This window comes from Neocloeon triangulifer, unplaced genomic scaffold, assembly GCF_031216515.1.
Source record: "Neocloeon triangulifer isolate White Clay Creek 2 clone unplaced genomic scaffold, ASM3121651v1 ptg000014l, whole genome shotgun sequence".
NCBI lineage: Eukaryota > Metazoa > Arthropoda > Insecta > Ephemeroptera > Baetidae > Neocloeon > Neocloeon triangulifer.
In genome coordinates, this window is record NW_026775556.1 from 11,238,581 (window position 1) to 11,254,402 (window position 15,822).

Sequence of the window (15,822 nt, forward strand, 5' to 3'; positions counted from 1 at the left end):
TTATATATTTTATAGTAGTTTTATATTTAATTAATCATTGTGTATTGAAAAAAAAGAAATAGTTAGTTTCCACTTGGTTAATTTTCACAAACACAAAATCGTTTATGCTTCTAAAAAAAAGGTGTTATTAGTGAAAAAACTTGTATACACTTTCAGCGGATGACTTCCCTATGTGCACTGAAAGTTCATCCTCAGTAGCATAAGAGATTCTTCTGATTGTAAAAAAATGTTCCACCAAAATTTGCGCTTTGTTTCGTCCTACGTTGGGAATTTTTGTGAGCAAACTAATTTGTTTAGAGGCGAGATCGACTTGCAACGGAATTTTCACTAGGAATGGATTATTATTCTTGTTTTTGGCAGCTTGAGCCAAGTCTTTCAGAAGGTCAGGCACTTCCTGTAGGTTCGAAACTGGCACAACATTCTTAGCCAGCTTTAGGGTTGCTAAACTCTGGACAGAATTGTACAGCTGACAGGTAGATGAATTTCTCTCAGCCATTATCACCCCGGCACCTTTCCAACACTGTGAGAATAGAATTTTAATTAACTTCTGAACAAAATATATATAAAACTAAAATTTTTACCTTCTTGAAATTTTTTAATTTTGCAATAATGTCGGCATCATTTGATGGATAGTTTCCAGTGTAAAATAAAATTACAGGCAAATTTTGGGCTGGGACAAAATCTACAAAGGCTCCTGCAAGAGAGAATTGAAGTCCACCGTGATGTCCTGAAATTAATTTACAAATAATTTTATAAACTATTAATTTATTGGTTTATTTCAATAAAATATATAAATTACATATCAAAATTTACTATGAACGTGTAATAGCATATATGGAAACAATAACTAAAATGTATTAACTTGGCAAATAAAATTTAAATATAATTACTAGAGAGTTCAACGCCGAGTTCCGTTTTGCTCCACGTCTCATTGACCAAAATTTTTCCAAATGGCACATTGGGAAGTTTTGAGAGAGGAATGTCCATAATTATTCACTTTTAACCAAAATATATGAATGAGACAGATTTAATTGATGATTGAATATAGGCCAGAGGCCGTAGACCACTTTGCGTCTTGTTGTTTTTGTTTTGTTGAGTAAAATGACGTTGACATTCACATGTCACAGCAGCCCTCCTCCTTGCCTCCTCCTGCTCCTCATCCTCAACGCCATCTATGGGAAACGTAGTGAGAAACAACCAACCAATGGGAAAGCTGTGAAAAATTTTCTGTCCACGCAACTCATACGGCTCACTTTACTCGTGCGGCTTGCTTAACTCGTGCGGCTATAGCTATGAGAGTGCTATTTACAGTAATTTCAAATTATTGTACTTTTTTTATTTTTTATTGCCTTTTATTCCTTTTAGTTTAAAATAATGTTTATTAGATTCAAATTGAGGGCAACTATATAAGCCCCATACATGAACTCATCCAAATAAATGACGGAACAAAAACAAACCTTTTTGTAATCTTTTTTATCTATTGAGGCAGCACTGATATTCTGCGTCCCCTTATTTGCTTAGACAGCATGAGCTGACTGGAGGAAAGATTACTTGACGAAGCAAGTGAAGCTCCTGTCAAGTAATGTTTCAGTGAATTTCTCATTTTATTATTCTCTGCAAGCAGGGCGTCTTGGTGCATTCTCAAAGCCACCCTGCTCAACAGCGCCTGGCAGTGTCGCCGCCAAAAATGTTCCATTGCAGGGTTCATATCACTGAGCTAGATAATTTTGGTTTTAATTTTTAAAGGTATAATTGAAAATTATTTTACCAAATTTCTTTCAGTTTCATGCTCAAGTGTTTCCATCTCTTGCCCGTTGGAGAGCACGTTTGGTTTCAGGCCCACAATTGTCTTTTCTTCGTCAGTTTCAAACTTGTAGCACATACTTGCCAATTTTATTATATTTTCACCTTTTTGCGCAATTTTTTCTAAATGCTGCCGGAATTTCATTTTGTTTTTTTGCTCCGGAAATATATCTGTTTGTTTTACCTCTACAACTTTTTGGCCCGTCACAGTAACGCTTCTCATTGCCATCTCGTCTATTTTCGTCGCGTTCTGTTGTCTTTTCCGGTGCCTCCAACACTCCACCGCAAAATCCTTTTCCTGGTTTTGCAGTTTCTGTGTTCGCGGTGTTAACTCGGTGTTCGCCAGTGCCTTTTGCAGTTTTTCAATTTCCGACTTCAGATAAAATTTTAAAGAAAAAAAATATCTCCTTTAATTAAAATTAAATATATAAAGGTGTAGACCAACTTGAAGACTGCTGATGACACTTGACTGAGCGCCAATGACCCTGAGGTTCTCGGCATCCCTTTCTTTCATTTCCTCGTACATTCGTCTTTGGTCTAGAGTGGCAGCATTGTAGACTGCAAAAACGCTTTGTAGCTGCTCTTTCATTGTATCGTGGTGGTTTTGCAAGTGTAGTTGCAACGATTGAATCTCCTCCATGTACTGTGCAAACCAAACAATTATGTCAGTTTAATAAAACTAAAATCACTCTATATCAATATTCAAAATTTAGATCATTAAGTCATTTGACAGAAAAAACTAGGCAAAAAACGTATGCAACCTGCTCCGCATGCAAGTAGCGCAGGTTGCCTAATAAGTATAAAATAATTGTAGTAAATTTTTTATATTTTGCTGAATTGAATTTTTAATTAAATTTTTATAAATATTTTGTTTCGTTTGTTCTGGTTTTTAATCGTTCTTATATTATATTTTAAAGGGTGGGCGTAGTTATGAACAATTTTTACAATATGCTTAACTTATTGAGTGGATTTTAAAACTAGAATTGATAATTTTGTGCTATCTGTGGCTTACAGAGTGAATTGTGTCCGTTCTTCTATTGCTGGCCTTATTGACGATTCCCTGTTTGATTTTCTCCGCGTTCTGCTCTGTCGCGAAGAGAACCGCGTTTAAAAATTCTAGAGCTTTATCGCTTCGCCTCTTTTCCTCTTCTGCATCTGTTTTTGAAATTTGGAGCAAAATTTCTCTCTGCTCTTCATAGTGCTTGAATTTGTCAGCCACTCTTTTTGCTCCAAATACTGAAATAATGCATAATATAATTCACAATGAAATTAAAAAAAAAAATATATACAGTATATTAAGAATTCTGAAAAATATATTCACAAATCTTTTTATCGACATCCTCGATGTGCGCCTGAATTACAATGAGGTGCTGCTTTTCTGTTTCCTCTAATTCTTTCATCAGCGAGTTGATTTTTCTCTCCTTCCTCTCCAACATGTACCCAAAAATTTGTTTTGAGCGCTTCATTTTTTATTTTGAAATTGAATTAAATTAAATATTTTTCTCCATAAAACAATTAACGCACCTCTAATTCTTGTTTGATCTCTTTGCACTTTGCCTTTCGCAAAACGTGTCTCCAGTGCTCGTGGAGCTTTGCCTGATTTATTCTTGTAAACGCGTCCTCTCGATTCAATTTAATCTGTACAAAAAAGTCAATTTTTAAAAGTAGTACTTTTCTCGCATTTTAAATTAAAAATAAAGCGAACCTTAACAAAGTTGGCCACTAATTGCTGTTTTCTTCTCCTCGCCTCCTCTTCTTGGGTTGCCTTATGCTGCAAATATCGCAGCCGCTCTTCATCGCTCATTTTCGCCAGCTTATTTTGCTTCCCTTTCTTTTTTGGTGCCATTTTTTAAGTAAATTAATATTTTTTTCCTTTGAAATAGAATAGCTAGAGTGCCAACAAAATGGTTAGACTCTAGTGATACCTGAGTTTATTAAAAAACAACTTGAAATAAATAAGATACCATGGCAACCAAATATATAGCAAGGGGGAGGTTGAAAATAAAAATAAATTATTTTTAATTAATTTGAATATTATCTGAGATATTTTTCACTGTGTAAGATATCGCAAACCTAATCAATCGATTTTATTTTTATTAAATTTCTCTAATAATTAATTTAAAATGTTATGCAACTCATATCAAGTTCATTTCTGATCAAAGAGGACTTTGCTTATTTTTGATGAATTGAGATGCCGTTATCATTTTTTATCACTGAGTACCACGATAAAAAAACCAGAGAGCTGATTTTATATAACTGATGAATAATTTTTGTTACTTAATCATACTTAAGATAATTGTATTAATTTTGAATTTTGATAACAATTTAATGCCGATTATCGGTCCAAGCTCAGCATAAAACCCGGGCGAGCAGAATGAGGTGAGCCGTGTTGGCCAATCACACCGCGGCTCAAGTGACGTAACGAGCATCGTAATTATACCGGTTTTTAGAGTGTCTAACCGGTATAATTAAGAATTTCTTGTGAATTAAAAACGCTTAAATCAGTGATTCTTCATTAAATTCTATAATTTTTTAATTTTTTCAACATAAAAGTATCTTATATTTTCTATTTGTTTATGATTTAAATTAAATTTAATTGCGATTGTTTTCAAAATACCGGTAACCGGTTTTCAAAATCATGAACACCTGGCAAAAGAAATAAAAGATCAAGCAAGCATCACAAGTTTGCGTTTCGTTTATTTTCTAAGCGGTGTGTGTTGGTCGACACGTCCTTACGGTGCCGCCGGATGACCTTGTGCCGGCACAACTGAACTTTTTCGGCACCCCATGAGTCGGCTGACGACCTGACCAACTCAATTTCGTCGCCTAATCGAAGGAGGTCGATGGAAATCTGGCCTGTCATCGTTGCGACGAGCAGCAACAAGTAGCGCGGCGGCCCACTTAGCCGAATGCTCGATTCGCCGACGCAATCGACACCATGGAACTGACCGACGTTGATTCGTGTATTAAGGACTGGGATGACCTTTTCGCCGAATACAAAAACCTTGAGGTGAGCGGCCGTCCGACGGCACTCAGCTGATCCGGCTCTTTTTGTTGTCATGACCTTTCAACTTGAACCCTAGCCTCCCACTTTGAACTCTGCCGACAGTGATTTAATTTTGCCCTCAGACGCTGAATAAGCAATACGTTGCCAAACTCGAGGAAGTCGGAGAACTGCAGGGAAAATGCATGAAGGAGATCAGTCACCAACGATACCGCATCGGTGTCATGAAAAATACCCTGAAAAAGTATAAAATTTTCCAATTCTTTTAAGCTAATATTTTACTAAATATTGATTTCATTCCAACAGATTGGATGATGATCCAAGCAATAAGGCAGCTGTCGAGCAACTGGAGAAAAATATTATGATCAGAAAGGCTCAACTTTATGATATGGAAGAATCACTTCCAAAGTCAAATAGCCTGTACTTGAAGATAATCCTTGGAAATGTCAATGTCTCTATTTTGAACAAAGAAAACAAGTAGAAGAAAATGATCCCGAGTTAATCCGTTTAATAATGTCTGAACTATTTCCAGGTATAAATATAAGGAGGAATACGAGAAGTTTAAATTAGTTCTAAGTGTCATTGGGTTTGTTTTTTCTGTTTTCAATCTTCTGGTTAATGCAAGGTATGTTGTGAGATATTCATGTTGAAAACCAAAATTATGAACCTTGATTCTTTATAGAGCTCTGGAGCTGGCATTTATTTTTCTCTTGGTCTGGTACTACTGCACCCTGACCATTCGAGAGAGCATTCTGAAGGTGAACGGCTCTCGAATTAAAGGCTGGTGGCGGATACACCACTTCATTTCGACAGTTGCTGCCGGCGTCTTGCTCATTTGGCCCAACACGTCTACCTGGTTCCAATTCCGCACCCAATTTATGTGGTTTAACCTTTACATCAGTTAATACATTTTTTTTTTTTTTAAATTGAATTAGGTGCATGAAAATCATTTTTAGGTGTTGTGCAGTACCTCCAGTTTCGTTACCAGCAAGGTGTTCTCTACAGACTGCGCACTCTTGGTGAGAGGCACAACATGGACATTACCATTGAGGGGTTCCACTCCTGGATGTGGAAGGGACTCAGTTTCCTCCTGCCTTTCCTTTACATAGGCTACGCCTTCCAGTTCTACAATGCCTACGTTCTCTTCTTCCTCAGCTACCAAGAGGACGCCACCTGGCAGGTATGATTAAATTTTTTAAAGGGTGTGCAAAGTCACCGACTATTTATTTGAAAGGTTCCAATGCTAAGTGCCCTATTCTTCATGCTCTTCATGGGAAATTTGGTTACCACATCCATGGTGATTCCTCAAAAACTACAAGAGCGATCCAAGTTACGATACAGGTTTAAGCGAAATGGAAACAATCACAGGGAAGAGGAAAAGAGTGATTAATTTTTGAAAGTAATTTTTGTAATCGAATTTAAATTTCAATGATTGGTTTGAAAGATGGTAGAGAAGTTTTAGAAGGCTTGTCTGTATATGCAAGAATTTGTTGGTAAAGGCTTATTAGCTCTATGTTGAGTTTCTTGCTTCATAAACAAGACAAGATTTCTAGACCAACGGTACGATTTTTTTATGGAGAATGAATAAATATTGATGTTGCCAAAATAATATTTTTGTCCATCATTTAAATATGGTAATGTATGGTAATCAAATTGATATTTTAATATAGCATAATGAACACCTAAGTATTTGTGTGTCAAATCTTCATCATTAGAATAATAATGTTTATCAATTAAATAGCAAAAATAAAAATTGGTAAAAAATTAACCAATATTACTGGAATTCATAGTATTGAAAACACTGCAATTGACAGCACACTATTTATTAAAATATTTAAATTAATGGCAATCTCACATTCCCTTGTCATTTATCGCAAATTATAGCTGATCGATTTGATCGTTGTGTACACACTACGGTTTACATTAAACACAAAAGATGCTGGGAGTTACAGCTTGGTTATATTAATTTCTAAAACTGGTTAGAATGATTAATAATTTCATCCTTCAACGAATTACAAAAGGGTAGAACCACCCATCAATTCTCAGTCAGTGTACAATAACAGTCTCATTATAACATATCAGTTGTCCTCGCCGACAAGTTCCTAAAAACAAATATGAAAAATTAGGAAAAATAAAAAATTATTTTTAAGAAAGAATAATACCCTGATAACGTCGGCCATCGCTCTGGCCTCTTGCAACATTTCTTCTTTTATTTTAAGTTGCTCCTCGAGTTCCTTGATTTTCTCTTTGAGCAGACCATTGAGTTCTAAAGCATTGTTCAACGCGGTCCCTCTTGTCTCAGCCAGCTTTTTCCAGTAGCTCTCACTGGGAGCATCTGAGCAAACACATGATAATAAAAACAGGCCAATGCATTTTGTGATTTGTTAATTACATACCTTTGGTCAAATCGTCGGCAGTGATAACATTATCACATCTCTCAACCTCTACGTCCGTTTGGGTTGAAGTTTCTTGCGTTCTCTTGCGCGGTTTGGCCATTTTTCTATTGAGCCTGTGTGTATATTTTGAAAAAAAAATTAAATACACTGAGGATTGTAAAATATTTTAGACTTACAAAGCCTCTTTTGGAGTTGATAGGGTGGTCACTTCTCGGTGCAGGTTGATTTCCACATTTTGCAACGGTTTCCTTGGAGAAAACGCAACTTCAGTCTGCAAAAATACAGGGCAAATTTTCGATTCAGTGAGGAATTGTGCAGCCACATGTAGAAGAACGTGGGTTTTAGAATATGGCTATCTCATCAGTGTTTGGAGAAGATAAAAACGGGGATAAAAAAATGCGCGTCTCATATTCCACGCCGGCATTGCAGAGCCTGCTTTGTTTTGGCGAAGAAAAGATGAAGTTTACCTGAGTTGCTGAGGCTACGGTGGTGTCGGGTAGGATTGAAAATTTTCCGGTAGTCCTCATGTCTACTAAGACCGCTAAAAAGCGTCAGCGAGCGGAAAAAAATTGTAAAAATCGAGTGAAAATTAAAAAGGACAACAGGAACAGTCGTGACTGACGTCAATTTGCCAGAATGCGCGGCAAAAGTGACGTCACGTTTAGTGGGGTGAAAGAAAGGAGCTTACATACTATACTCGAAATTTTAAAAAGTCCATTAAGTGCCACGTGCATGACGTGCAGTAACGATTTTTTCCTGCACATTTGTATTTTATTAAATTCTTTGCGTTATGTATAAAAATAAATTTAAAACAAGTATAGTTATTATAAAAAAAAACTTCTTTTTATTTTGGTGGATTAAATTAAATTATAATTGTATTAGAAATTAGAAATGAAAAGCAGCTAATTAATTATTTTGGTTATTTCGTTCACATTTTTTTATTGATCTTTTATTGCCCCAAACATTGAATTATACAGTTTACCGCAATTTACAACCTCCCCGTATATTTTTTCACTTAATGATCACGTCTCACATTAACGGTAGAACAATAAATTTCCCTTAGGTAGATTTTGTTATATTAATTCATACATCAATTTCTTTGTTTAACAACAGTTTTATACGCAAGTTAAAATTAAAATACAATAAAACCTGTAGACTCTATCAGATTGAATGGGAATTTTTTTATCGCAATCAATAATTTATGGCCTATATATAATATTATACACATCATAGCTTGCTCAAAACAACGCTGCTTCAACATAAATGCCTGATTTTTCCTCGTGTACATGAGCTAAACGCAGAGAGTAACAATAATAATAATGATAATAATCTAGTTTTAATTGACGTCTTTTGTTGTGCGTTCAAAAGTGAGCAACTACTGTGTCGATGATTGAGTAATTTAAGTAGTTTCCTAATTCATTGAATTTAACTGATGAAATGGCACATGTAGGCACTTGATGAACAAATCATTTTAGTAGCCTGTGAGTTGGAGATGGTGTATAACAATTGATGATCTATTCAGTGCACATTTTGTTCTGTTTGGAACTGGTGAACTCAGGAGAAAAAATTGTCCCTGTGCTGGACAAACGGCAGTTCAGATATAGGCGACGAATCGTCCTCCTCTGTGCTTGTCTCCTTGTTTGGAGTAATTTCTAGTGCTCGAGCTGAAAATAAGACTTTATAAACAAATTGTGCTACTTAATAAAGTATTCATTTAAAATTTTTATATCTTGCAAAAATAAATTTTTAAAATTTGCGAATTCAGTGCAATTTAGAAAATGTGGTGCCACAGTAAAGCGTAAAATTCAATTGGGAGTGAGCAGTATAATTAATTAAAAATGACCTTTAAAAAACTTCATTATCAATTTTTTTAAACTACATTTAAGTCTAAAAAAAATAACTATAAAATCACTCAACCTAACTAACATTTTTACATTTATAAAATGAAAAAGAAAGGAAGAATTATATGAAATTACAATTTTTGGTAATGCTTCATTATTTTTCCAGCAGTGCAGCATTGGTGAACTTAAAAAGTGCAACTGCAAGATTCAGGGGGTGGAGTAAAAATTTTGCTAGGGACATGCAAGGGCTCAACCAAACAAACTAGCGTGTAAGGGTATACATACCTATAAAGGGAAGGTCATCGGCGTCTCCAGCTCACATTCTGCCGTTTCCCTGAGACGAGCCTACACAAAACACACGCACATAATACTGTCAGCAAGCAGGGCTACAGGCGACTTTCAGGTCTCAAAATTGGCCAATCGCAATTTGGATTTTGAATCAAATATTGATCAAGTCAAATAAAAGCTAGGGAGATCTGGCCAAAATATGGGAAAGTAAAAAAAGTGCATGCAAAAACGTGCTAGGCTAGAGAAAAATTGAAAACCAACACACGGTAACAAAAAAGTGCATGCATTTGAATGACGGGGGCCTAAAACGTTATTTATATTTACCTGCAACCATTTTGCTCTTTTCCATAACTTGCTGGGCCAAAATCTGGTTCAGCTGCAAAAGGTGCTCGCGCTGCTTCTTCTCGGCCGCCAGTTTGAGCTTCATGGTGGAATTGACTTCTTCTCCGCTCCCATCATTGTTAGGAGATTGTGCTAAAAGAAATATATTATATTTCGATAAAACATGAATTGTGAAAAGCAAAATTCATTTACCTTGGCTTTCTGAGGTATGTGGGGTAGTTTCTGAGAGCATTTTTCTAATGGATTCTGCTTTGCGTAGCCTCTGGAGCTGTTCTTCGGCAGACAATTCTGGCTCCTGAACAAAAGCAAGAAATTCAAATATTTCAAATGATATAATAATTAAGACAATAATTCACCTTTTCTGGTACATATCTCTCTGGGATCACAATTTTATTAGGAGTGCCTAGAAGATTGTCAATGGTGGTTTCATTGTACTTGAGCTCTCTCTGGCTGAGAGTTGAGCGCACCACATCAGGAGCTCCAGCCACCCTCCTCCTCAGGGCGCGTTCCATGTCCAAGTCATCTCTTGCCCTAGCACCTGAGCCCTGTGAATGAAAATTTAGGATTTTAGAGACGCTCAATGCACTGCGGAAAGGGTTTTCAATCAAAAGCCTTTGAGAAAGTAAAAGTTCAAGACAATCACAAATTTACGAAGGCTGCGAGAAAAGAAGTTCAACAGATACACCTATTACTGCAATATTAGTGAAATGTAACATTTTTTTTCAGTTTGCTGTTTGCTTTGCAATACAAAAAAGCACATTAAAAGATACGTTAAATGTGTTCCCTTTTTTTTTTACAAAACTTTTGTAAGAAACCGAGGGTTTAGTGCTTAAGCCGTTTTTTTCTTGTCATCTCATTTTTTTAATTAAAACAACACAAGAGATTAAATTCTCTCCATCACCCTGAAGATACAGGTAAAGTCCCCAACATGATGCAACAAACATTAATAAGAGAAAGATATTTGCATATTAGTGTGATTAGTCATGCAGAGGGTGCATAGTGTTGAGTGGTGAGAGGGCTACCATGTTGGCCTCTGCTTTGTCCTGCTGCTGGCCACCGCCGGTCACAGTGTGGTGCCGCCTTTTGGTTTTCGGCACCGCCCGCCTCCTCGTCATCTCCTGCACAATGGCTCTGGCCGCTTCACTTTGGTACACTGGGGAAACGGGGCCGGAACTGGAGCTACCTTCGACGAACACCCCTTCGTCAACAAGGCGAGGGCTCTCTTCGTCTGTGCTGCCGAAGAGCTGGGCGTGCGCGGACAACGGGCGCTCGCCTTGAGGGCTCTGTTTTTTATAGGTTAGGGGTGAACATTTAGAAAAATGTGTGTGCTTAAAAAAATACAAATGACTGATTGAAAAATGAATGAATGAATAAACACATAACATTCAATCAGAATTCACAGGATGATAATTTTACACGAATGAAACAAAAATAATAATCTTGACTTACCATTGTCCTGCTTGCTCGTAAATTAATGTTGTCACTTCTCGGTGACATTGTCCTCGAAGGTGGTGGTGGCGGTTGTTTTCCAAAGCCCCGTGGCAGTGAAAGAGAACGTTGGAAGACATGAGGGTCAATGGCCTGCTGGTCTTGTTGGGCCTGCAGTTCCATCAGCAGGGATAATTCCAACTCGGAGGGAGGAGGGGGATGGTCTTCCTCAGTCACTCGACTGAGGTCCATTTCCATACTGGGACGTTGCTTTACCCTGTTGCGGCGCTCAGACTCGCGCTTCACGATTCTCACTGTTTTTATTTCAGCCTTTTCAGTTTTCGGAATTATGCCTAATAAAAGGTTGAATTAATAAATTTTGTTAAATCATTGTTAAAAGACACTCGAACCATAGAATCTCTTCATTCTGTCGTCAGCCTCACTGATGTCCTGGGGCTCGTAATAAGTGGTTGCAGATCCATTGTATAGAGAGGGATCTTCTGGGGCTGGAGGGGGTGGCGGGGACAAATCGTCAGGGGTGATTGGATCTTTGCCATTTGGAGAATAGTCCATAATTTCTGTGTTGACGTATAAAGGTGCTCTCGGATCCGTAAGAGGTGAAAGCGGAGAGTCGGTGTTGATTCCCAGGTCCTCGGTGTGCATCGAGTCAAGGTCAGTCTCCAGCCAAGAGGAAGATGGCCTCCGTAGTCTAGGGGTGGATGGCAACGAGGCTGGAGAATTATTGGGAGAAGTTGATGAACGGATTTTGCCCCTGAGCTCTGGTGTTTGCGTTAAGCTGTGTCTCTTTTCCGTCAACTGCTTCACCTGATGAGTTGCAATAATTATTTTTCCCTCGGGTTCATAGAAACAAAATACAAACCTGGGCACTGAGGTCGTGTCTTTGCCTCTGCAGGTCACCAACCAGAGTCTGGACCCTCCTGAGCTCCAACTCCAATGCTGCAGCTGACGTGCCCTGCACCATCATAGTTGGTGTGGCTGAGCGCTCCATCATTCTGGACGCTTGCATCTGCTTCTGGCGCAGCATCATTATGTCATGCTCTATCCTGGCATTATCCACCACAATGTCCTCCATTTTCTAAGACAGGAAAAATAAATTTATAAAATTATTTGTTGTTGTTTTAAACCTATACCTTCGAGTGCATGGCTAAAAGATGTCTGACTCTGCTAAACTCTCTTTCCAGCAACCTTTGCTGATGGATGAACCTGTCAGCCTCAGCACCGGTGCTTGTGGCCAATTTGTGCCTCAACCCTCCCAACGCCCTTTGCAGAAGGGTCTTGTCCTGCTGAAGGTTTTGGAGAATGAGCGTTTGCTCTTGCAGTTGCCGCTCCATGTGGTAGAATTGTTGCATTTTGGCCTAAAAAATTTTATCATATCAGTCGGAATGTTATAACTTAATAAAAAAATAATTTACCTGGAGTTCTGCGTGTTCAGGTGGGCTGAGTCTGTTCCAGTCTCTCCTATCGTCGGCCATCAACCTTTGATCATGAAGGTTGAAATCGTACCGCTGCATGGGTGGTGGCGTAATTGCAGAATTTCTTGGCAGTGAATTGATTGAAGAGCCTCTGTACATGGAGCCCAGTTTGACCATGTTGTCCACCAAGTTCACCAACGGCTTCCCCTTTTCATACTGCAAAATTAAGGCGTTAAGCATCTGCGATGGAGAGAAAAAGTGAAGTGAGCGCCGTACTTGTTTCTCAATCTCCTGCAAGTGCCTCTTGAGATCCTCAAGGCGCCTCAAGTGCTCAGCCCTCCTTGCTGCGTCAAGCTCAGCCAAACGTGCCTGATGATCGAGAAAGGATTAGATAGTCGTTTCTTAATTGGGCTGGACAAAATTAGTTAAGCAATTAACCAGAGATTTTTTATTTTCGCAAGCAAACGACGGATTAGCTGTTTTGGTTACGAGTTAAATAGGAGTAGAAATAGCCCCGCCAGCAGAAACCGCATCGCACCAACGTTCTTGCAGTTAGAAAAAGCCTCAGACTTGGCAAAACCGCGCAATCAAACGCCAGCTGAGGCACTCATTCATAAATAAAATCATATTAACTTGAGCTCTAATGCATAATCTTTCACAAATTACAGCATTTTTTGCTCTGGTTATGTAGTAGTAATGTTACAAACAGCCCATTCAACCAAAAGTTAAAGTTAGCCAACATCTCCGCTAATATCAGCACCTGGCTAAGGATCTCTGTTCGACACAACTCTGCCGCCCGACTCAACGAAGAACTTTCTCTTCTAAGTTGGATCAGTAGTAAAACCAATTCCTCGTGCGTTCTACCAAGAAGGGCGCCAGCAGACACTTTGTTCAGCGGCGAAATTCCGGCTTTTGCAAACTACAGAGAAAATGCCAAAAAATCCAAAATCGTTTTCAAAATAGATTTTCACTCAAATAAAAAATGCAAACTATTAATTAATTCTATCCAATTCAATAAATTCTAAAAATGTGAAATAATAAATTTTAAATTAAAAAAAAATCAATTTAGAAGAGAAAAGTGAAAGGAAAAGAAACTGACCGGCCTGCGTGCCAGTTCCGAGTCGGAGGTGTTGTGGCCATCTTCAGGACCGTAAAGTCCTGGCGGCAAGGGTGAAAGTCCAGCAGCCGGATTTAGTTTGGGCGAGGCTCCCCGGCTGCCGAGACCTGCCCCATGCTTAAACACGGCGTGACCTCCGCCGCCCATATCCTCCTGGGTCGGTGCGGCTGCTACTGGCTGCACGGTCGTTGGTGACGGCCGCTGCTGCTGGCGGTGGCTCCGCACAGCTGGAATGCTGTCCTGAATCGACCCCGAACCTGAGCCTGGAAACAGCAAAAAGAATTTATTAGACAAAAGTACGAGTAAACTCGTAAACTCGGGCGAAAGGCAGCAAGAGGAAATTTGTGAATATATCACAAAGGCGGATAGTTGAATAAAACGACTGCTTTTCCAGCGCCCTTTTGGCCCAGCCACTGAGCACTTGTTTTATTCCATCAAATAAGAGTAAAAAGGCGCCAGACGAGACGGCTTTTGGGCCCAAATCGGCGCCAGACGCGCACGCCAAGGCGCGCGCCCTAAAAAACGGCAAGTGGGCATTTGGTATTATATTTATTTTGCAAATCTACAGCCGCCTTCATTGTTACTCCTTCGAGAAACATTTCGCGCACAGTCTGCCCATTCAATATTCATGCAAGTTATTTCCATTTGAACGCACTTTTATCGGCCTTTACAAAAACGAAGCGTGCTCTTTTGAAAAATCCATCAATGTCATTTCCCGTGGAGAAACGGCCAAAATATTGCCAGATTAATCTAAGGCCCTTTATGAAAGCACTTTTCTTGTGAACATATAAAGGCAGAATATTTTTCTCAACCACGGCGCACTCAGTGCAAGGAAAGCGTATGACCATTAAGTCCAGCTTAAAGCTTGCTAGCTTCAGCTTAACGTGATTAATGCTTTGGATATAAAATGACTTTGGTTGGTTGGGTAGTTTGTCGCATAAATTGTGGTCGTTGGATCCTGGCACTTGGCAGAAATATCGTTCAAAATCATTTGGTGAAAAATAATAAAATTACAAAGTTGGTTTTTTTTTAAACATTTGGACTGTTTAAAACTATGCATACAAAATCTGAAATAAATATTATTCTTTCAAAGAGTTGGAAGTTCCGTTGACAATGATAAACAATCAAAAGCTTGGCCCACACCCTTTTCAATGAAGAAAACACCCTCGTGAAAACACACTGCCTTGTAAAGTCACGTTCTCCAACTCTATTTCTAGTCCATCAAGATAAATGTGAATAACAAAGCAGCAGAACAAGCCCCCCCCCCCCCCGAATAAATCCAGAGAAATTCTTATCACGCATTTCCATCGAGCGACTTCTTTAATTATTAGCCCCGACTTATTAGTTCCGCTGGCAGACGGAGAACAATAAAAATCACCCCGCTTGGCGGCGCATTTGGAATTAAAGGCACGTTCGAGCGTGATTTCAAGTACATAGGCACATGTTTTAATTGCTCTCGGTACACGGTGGTTGACACCACGGCGAAAATGCCACAATTACACGCCAAGGCATAATTAAAGGTGGGTAGCACCGGTGTCGAATTACAACACACAAGCGCGCGGAATGCAGGAGGCCAATCTTCGCCGCGATAAATTCTAATAAGGGCGAGCCGACAAATAGTTGCGTGACCATCAATAACGCGCGCGGTCGTTTAGGCAGTCTATTATTTCCTCCTTCTTTCGACTCCATTAAAACTTTTGATTTCCTGCCTGCCCTGCCGGAGAGCAAACGGAAAAAGTTCACCGGGCAGAAGTGCACCAACACACACACGTCGTGATGTTTGAATTTTTATTTCACTCGTGAGGGTTGTGTGGAGCACGATCCGATGGCACGACGCCAAAATGCGACAGTCCGTGTTATCACGAGGGAAGTTGTAAAAGTCGGCCCCAAAACACCCCTCATTTGTACATGCGGGGCAGAATGATTTAATAAGCGGCGACACTGGTGAATTATGATGAGATTTTCGAGTGTCCACATTATTATCATGCGGACAACTTGGCCTTTCGGAGGTGCTTCATATTTTTTCTCTAATCAGCCGAGCGGAGAGGCTCATTTTCGACCCGTCTGCCGCGCTCCGATTTGCATGAAAATTAGGCGATTTTATTCTGGGCACGAAAAGGTCAGAAAAAAATTTGTAAACAAAAAAATGCTAGTATGCCTTTTGGAAGAT

At 39.0% G+C, this 15,822-nt stretch overlaps 5 protein-coding genes across 12 annotated transcripts in view; 1 reads left to right on the top strand and 4 right to left on the bottom strand.

Annotated features, from left to right (window-relative positions):
* Positions 1-1,119, bottom strand: LOC132199698 (Fanconi anemia core complex-associated protein 24-like). Its single transcript, XM_059624622.1, has 3 exons — positions 891-1,119; positions 582-727; positions 1-520 (listed from the first exon to the last, which is right to left on the bottom strand). Exons 1-3 carry the CDS (start codon positions 985-987, stop codon positions 128-130), a joined length of 636 nt encoding a protein of 211 aa, XP_059480605.1. The 5' UTR covers positions 988-1,119; the 3' UTR covers positions 1-127.
* Positions 1,120-1,477: 358 nt separating this feature from the next.
* On the bottom strand, positions 1,478-3,746 carry LOC132201726 (dynein regulatory complex subunit 2). The gene is made up of 8 exons (XM_059628147.1): positions 3,509-3,746; positions 3,328-3,441; positions 3,125-3,263; positions 2,816-3,039; positions 2,249-2,446; positions 1,988-2,176; positions 1,769-1,933; positions 1,478-1,717 (listed from the first exon to the last, which is right to left on the bottom strand). Exons 1-8 carry the CDS (start codon positions 3,647-3,649, stop codon positions 1,478-1,480), a joined length of 1,410 nt encoding a protein of 469 aa, XP_059484130.1. The 5' UTR covers positions 3,650-3,746.
* A 697-nt stretch (positions 3,747-4,443) lies between these two features.
* Positions 4,444-6,440, top strand: LOC132201034 (transmembrane protein 120 homolog). Its single transcript, XM_059626898.1, has 7 exons — positions 4,444-4,813; positions 4,933-5,051; positions 5,114-5,284; positions 5,340-5,432; positions 5,490-5,707; positions 5,764-5,987; positions 6,042-6,440. The coding sequence occupies exons 1-7, from the start codon at positions 4,742-4,744 to the stop codon at positions 6,195-6,197; spliced, it is 1,053 nt and encodes a 350-aa protein (XP_059482881.1). The 5' UTR covers positions 4,444-4,741; the 3' UTR covers positions 6,198-6,440.
* Positions 6,441-6,614: 174 nt separating this feature from the next.
* LOC132201035 (uncharacterized) lies at positions 6,615-7,840 on the bottom strand. The gene is made up of 5 exons (XM_059626899.1): positions 7,671-7,840; positions 7,380-7,474; positions 7,204-7,316; positions 6,970-7,142; positions 6,615-6,909 (listed from the first exon to the last, which is right to left on the bottom strand). Exons 1-5 carry the CDS (start codon positions 7,728-7,730, stop codon positions 6,886-6,888), a joined length of 465 nt encoding a protein of 154 aa, XP_059482882.1. The 5' UTR covers positions 7,731-7,840; the 3' UTR covers positions 6,615-6,885.
* A 269-nt stretch (positions 7,841-8,109) lies between these two features.
* The window catches only part of LOC132201047 (uncharacterized), a 66,889-nt gene continuing 59,176 nt past the window's right edge, over positions 8,110-15,822 (bottom strand). For 4 of the 8 annotated variants that reach the window (XM_059626920.1, XM_059626914.1, XM_059626913.1 and 1 more), the window contains 13 exons: positions 13,635-13,915; positions 13,296-13,454; positions 12,812-12,904; positions 12,536-12,751; positions 12,254-12,478; positions 11,983-12,198; positions 11,513-11,927; positions 11,124-11,455; positions 10,697-10,957; positions 10,031-10,219; positions 9,867-9,969; positions 9,657-9,806; positions 8,110-8,867 (listed from right to left, as the gene is read on the bottom strand). In XM_059626920.1, the coding sequence (XP_059482903.1) occupies positions 8,758-8,867; positions 9,657-9,806; positions 9,867-9,969; positions 10,031-10,219; positions 10,697-10,957; positions 11,124-11,455; positions 11,513-11,927; positions 11,983-12,198; positions 12,254-12,478; positions 12,536-12,751; positions 12,812-12,904; positions 13,296-13,454; positions 13,635-13,915 (2,750 nt within the window). In that variant the 3' untranslated portion in view covers positions 8,110-8,757. Of the gene's footprint in view, positions 8,868-9,329; positions 9,390-9,656; positions 9,807-9,866; positions 9,970-10,030; positions 10,220-10,696; positions 10,958-11,123; positions 11,456-11,512; positions 11,928-11,982; positions 12,199-12,253; positions 12,479-12,535; positions 12,752-12,811; positions 12,905-13,295; positions 13,455-13,634; positions 13,916-15,822 lie in introns of all 8 variants that reach the window. The other 4 variants (XM_059626916.1, XM_059626915.1, XM_059626917.1 and 1 more) reach the window with 4 other exon arrangements.

Coding starts and splice junctions, on each gene's coding strand:
- LOC132199698 (XM_059624622.1), bottom strand. CDS start 987: ATGGACATTCCTCTCTCAAAACTTCCCAATGTGCCATTTGGAAAAATT. Junction 728..890: donor ACTCGGCGTTGAACTCTCTA/GTAATTATATTT, acceptor AATTAATTTCAG/GACATCACGGTGGACTTCAA. Junction 521..581: donor AATTAAAAAATTTCAAGAAG/GTAAAAATTTTA, acceptor CTATTCTCACAG/TGTTGGAAAGGTGCCGGGGT.
- LOC132201034 (XM_059626898.1), top strand. CDS start 4,742: ATGGAACTGACCGACGTTGATTCGTGTATTAAGGACTGGGATGACCTT. Junction 5,052..5,113: donor ATGAAAAATACCCTGAAAAA/GTATAAAATTTT, acceptor TCATTCCAACAG/ATTGGATGATGATCCAAGCA. Junction 5,988..6,041: donor AAGAGGACGCCACCTGGCAG/GTATGATTAAAT, acceptor TTTATTTGAAAG/GTTCCAATGCTAAGTGCCCT.
- LOC132201726 (XM_059628147.1), bottom strand. CDS start 3,649: ATGGCACCAAAAAAGAAAGGGAAGCAAAATAAGCTGGCGAAAATGAGC. Junction 3,040..3,124: donor GGATGTCGATAAAAAGATTT/GTGAATATATTT, acceptor GCATTATTTCAG/TATTTGGAGCAAAAAGAGTG. Junction 1,934..1,987: donor CGGGCCAAAAAGTTGTAGAG/GTAAAACAAACA, acceptor AAATTCCGGCAG/CATTTAGAAAAAATTGCGCA.
- LOC132201035 (XM_059626899.1), bottom strand. CDS start 7,730: ATGAGGACTACCGGAAAATTTTCAATCCTACCCGACACCACCGTAGCC. Junction 7,475..7,670: donor CCGTAGCCTCAGCAACTCAG/GTAAACTTCATC, acceptor GTATTTTTGCAG/ACTGAAGTTGCGTTTTCTCC. Junction 7,143..7,203: donor TGCCGACGATTTGACCAAAG/GTATGTAATTAA, acceptor GTGTTTGCTCAG/ATGCTCCCAGTGAGAGCTAC.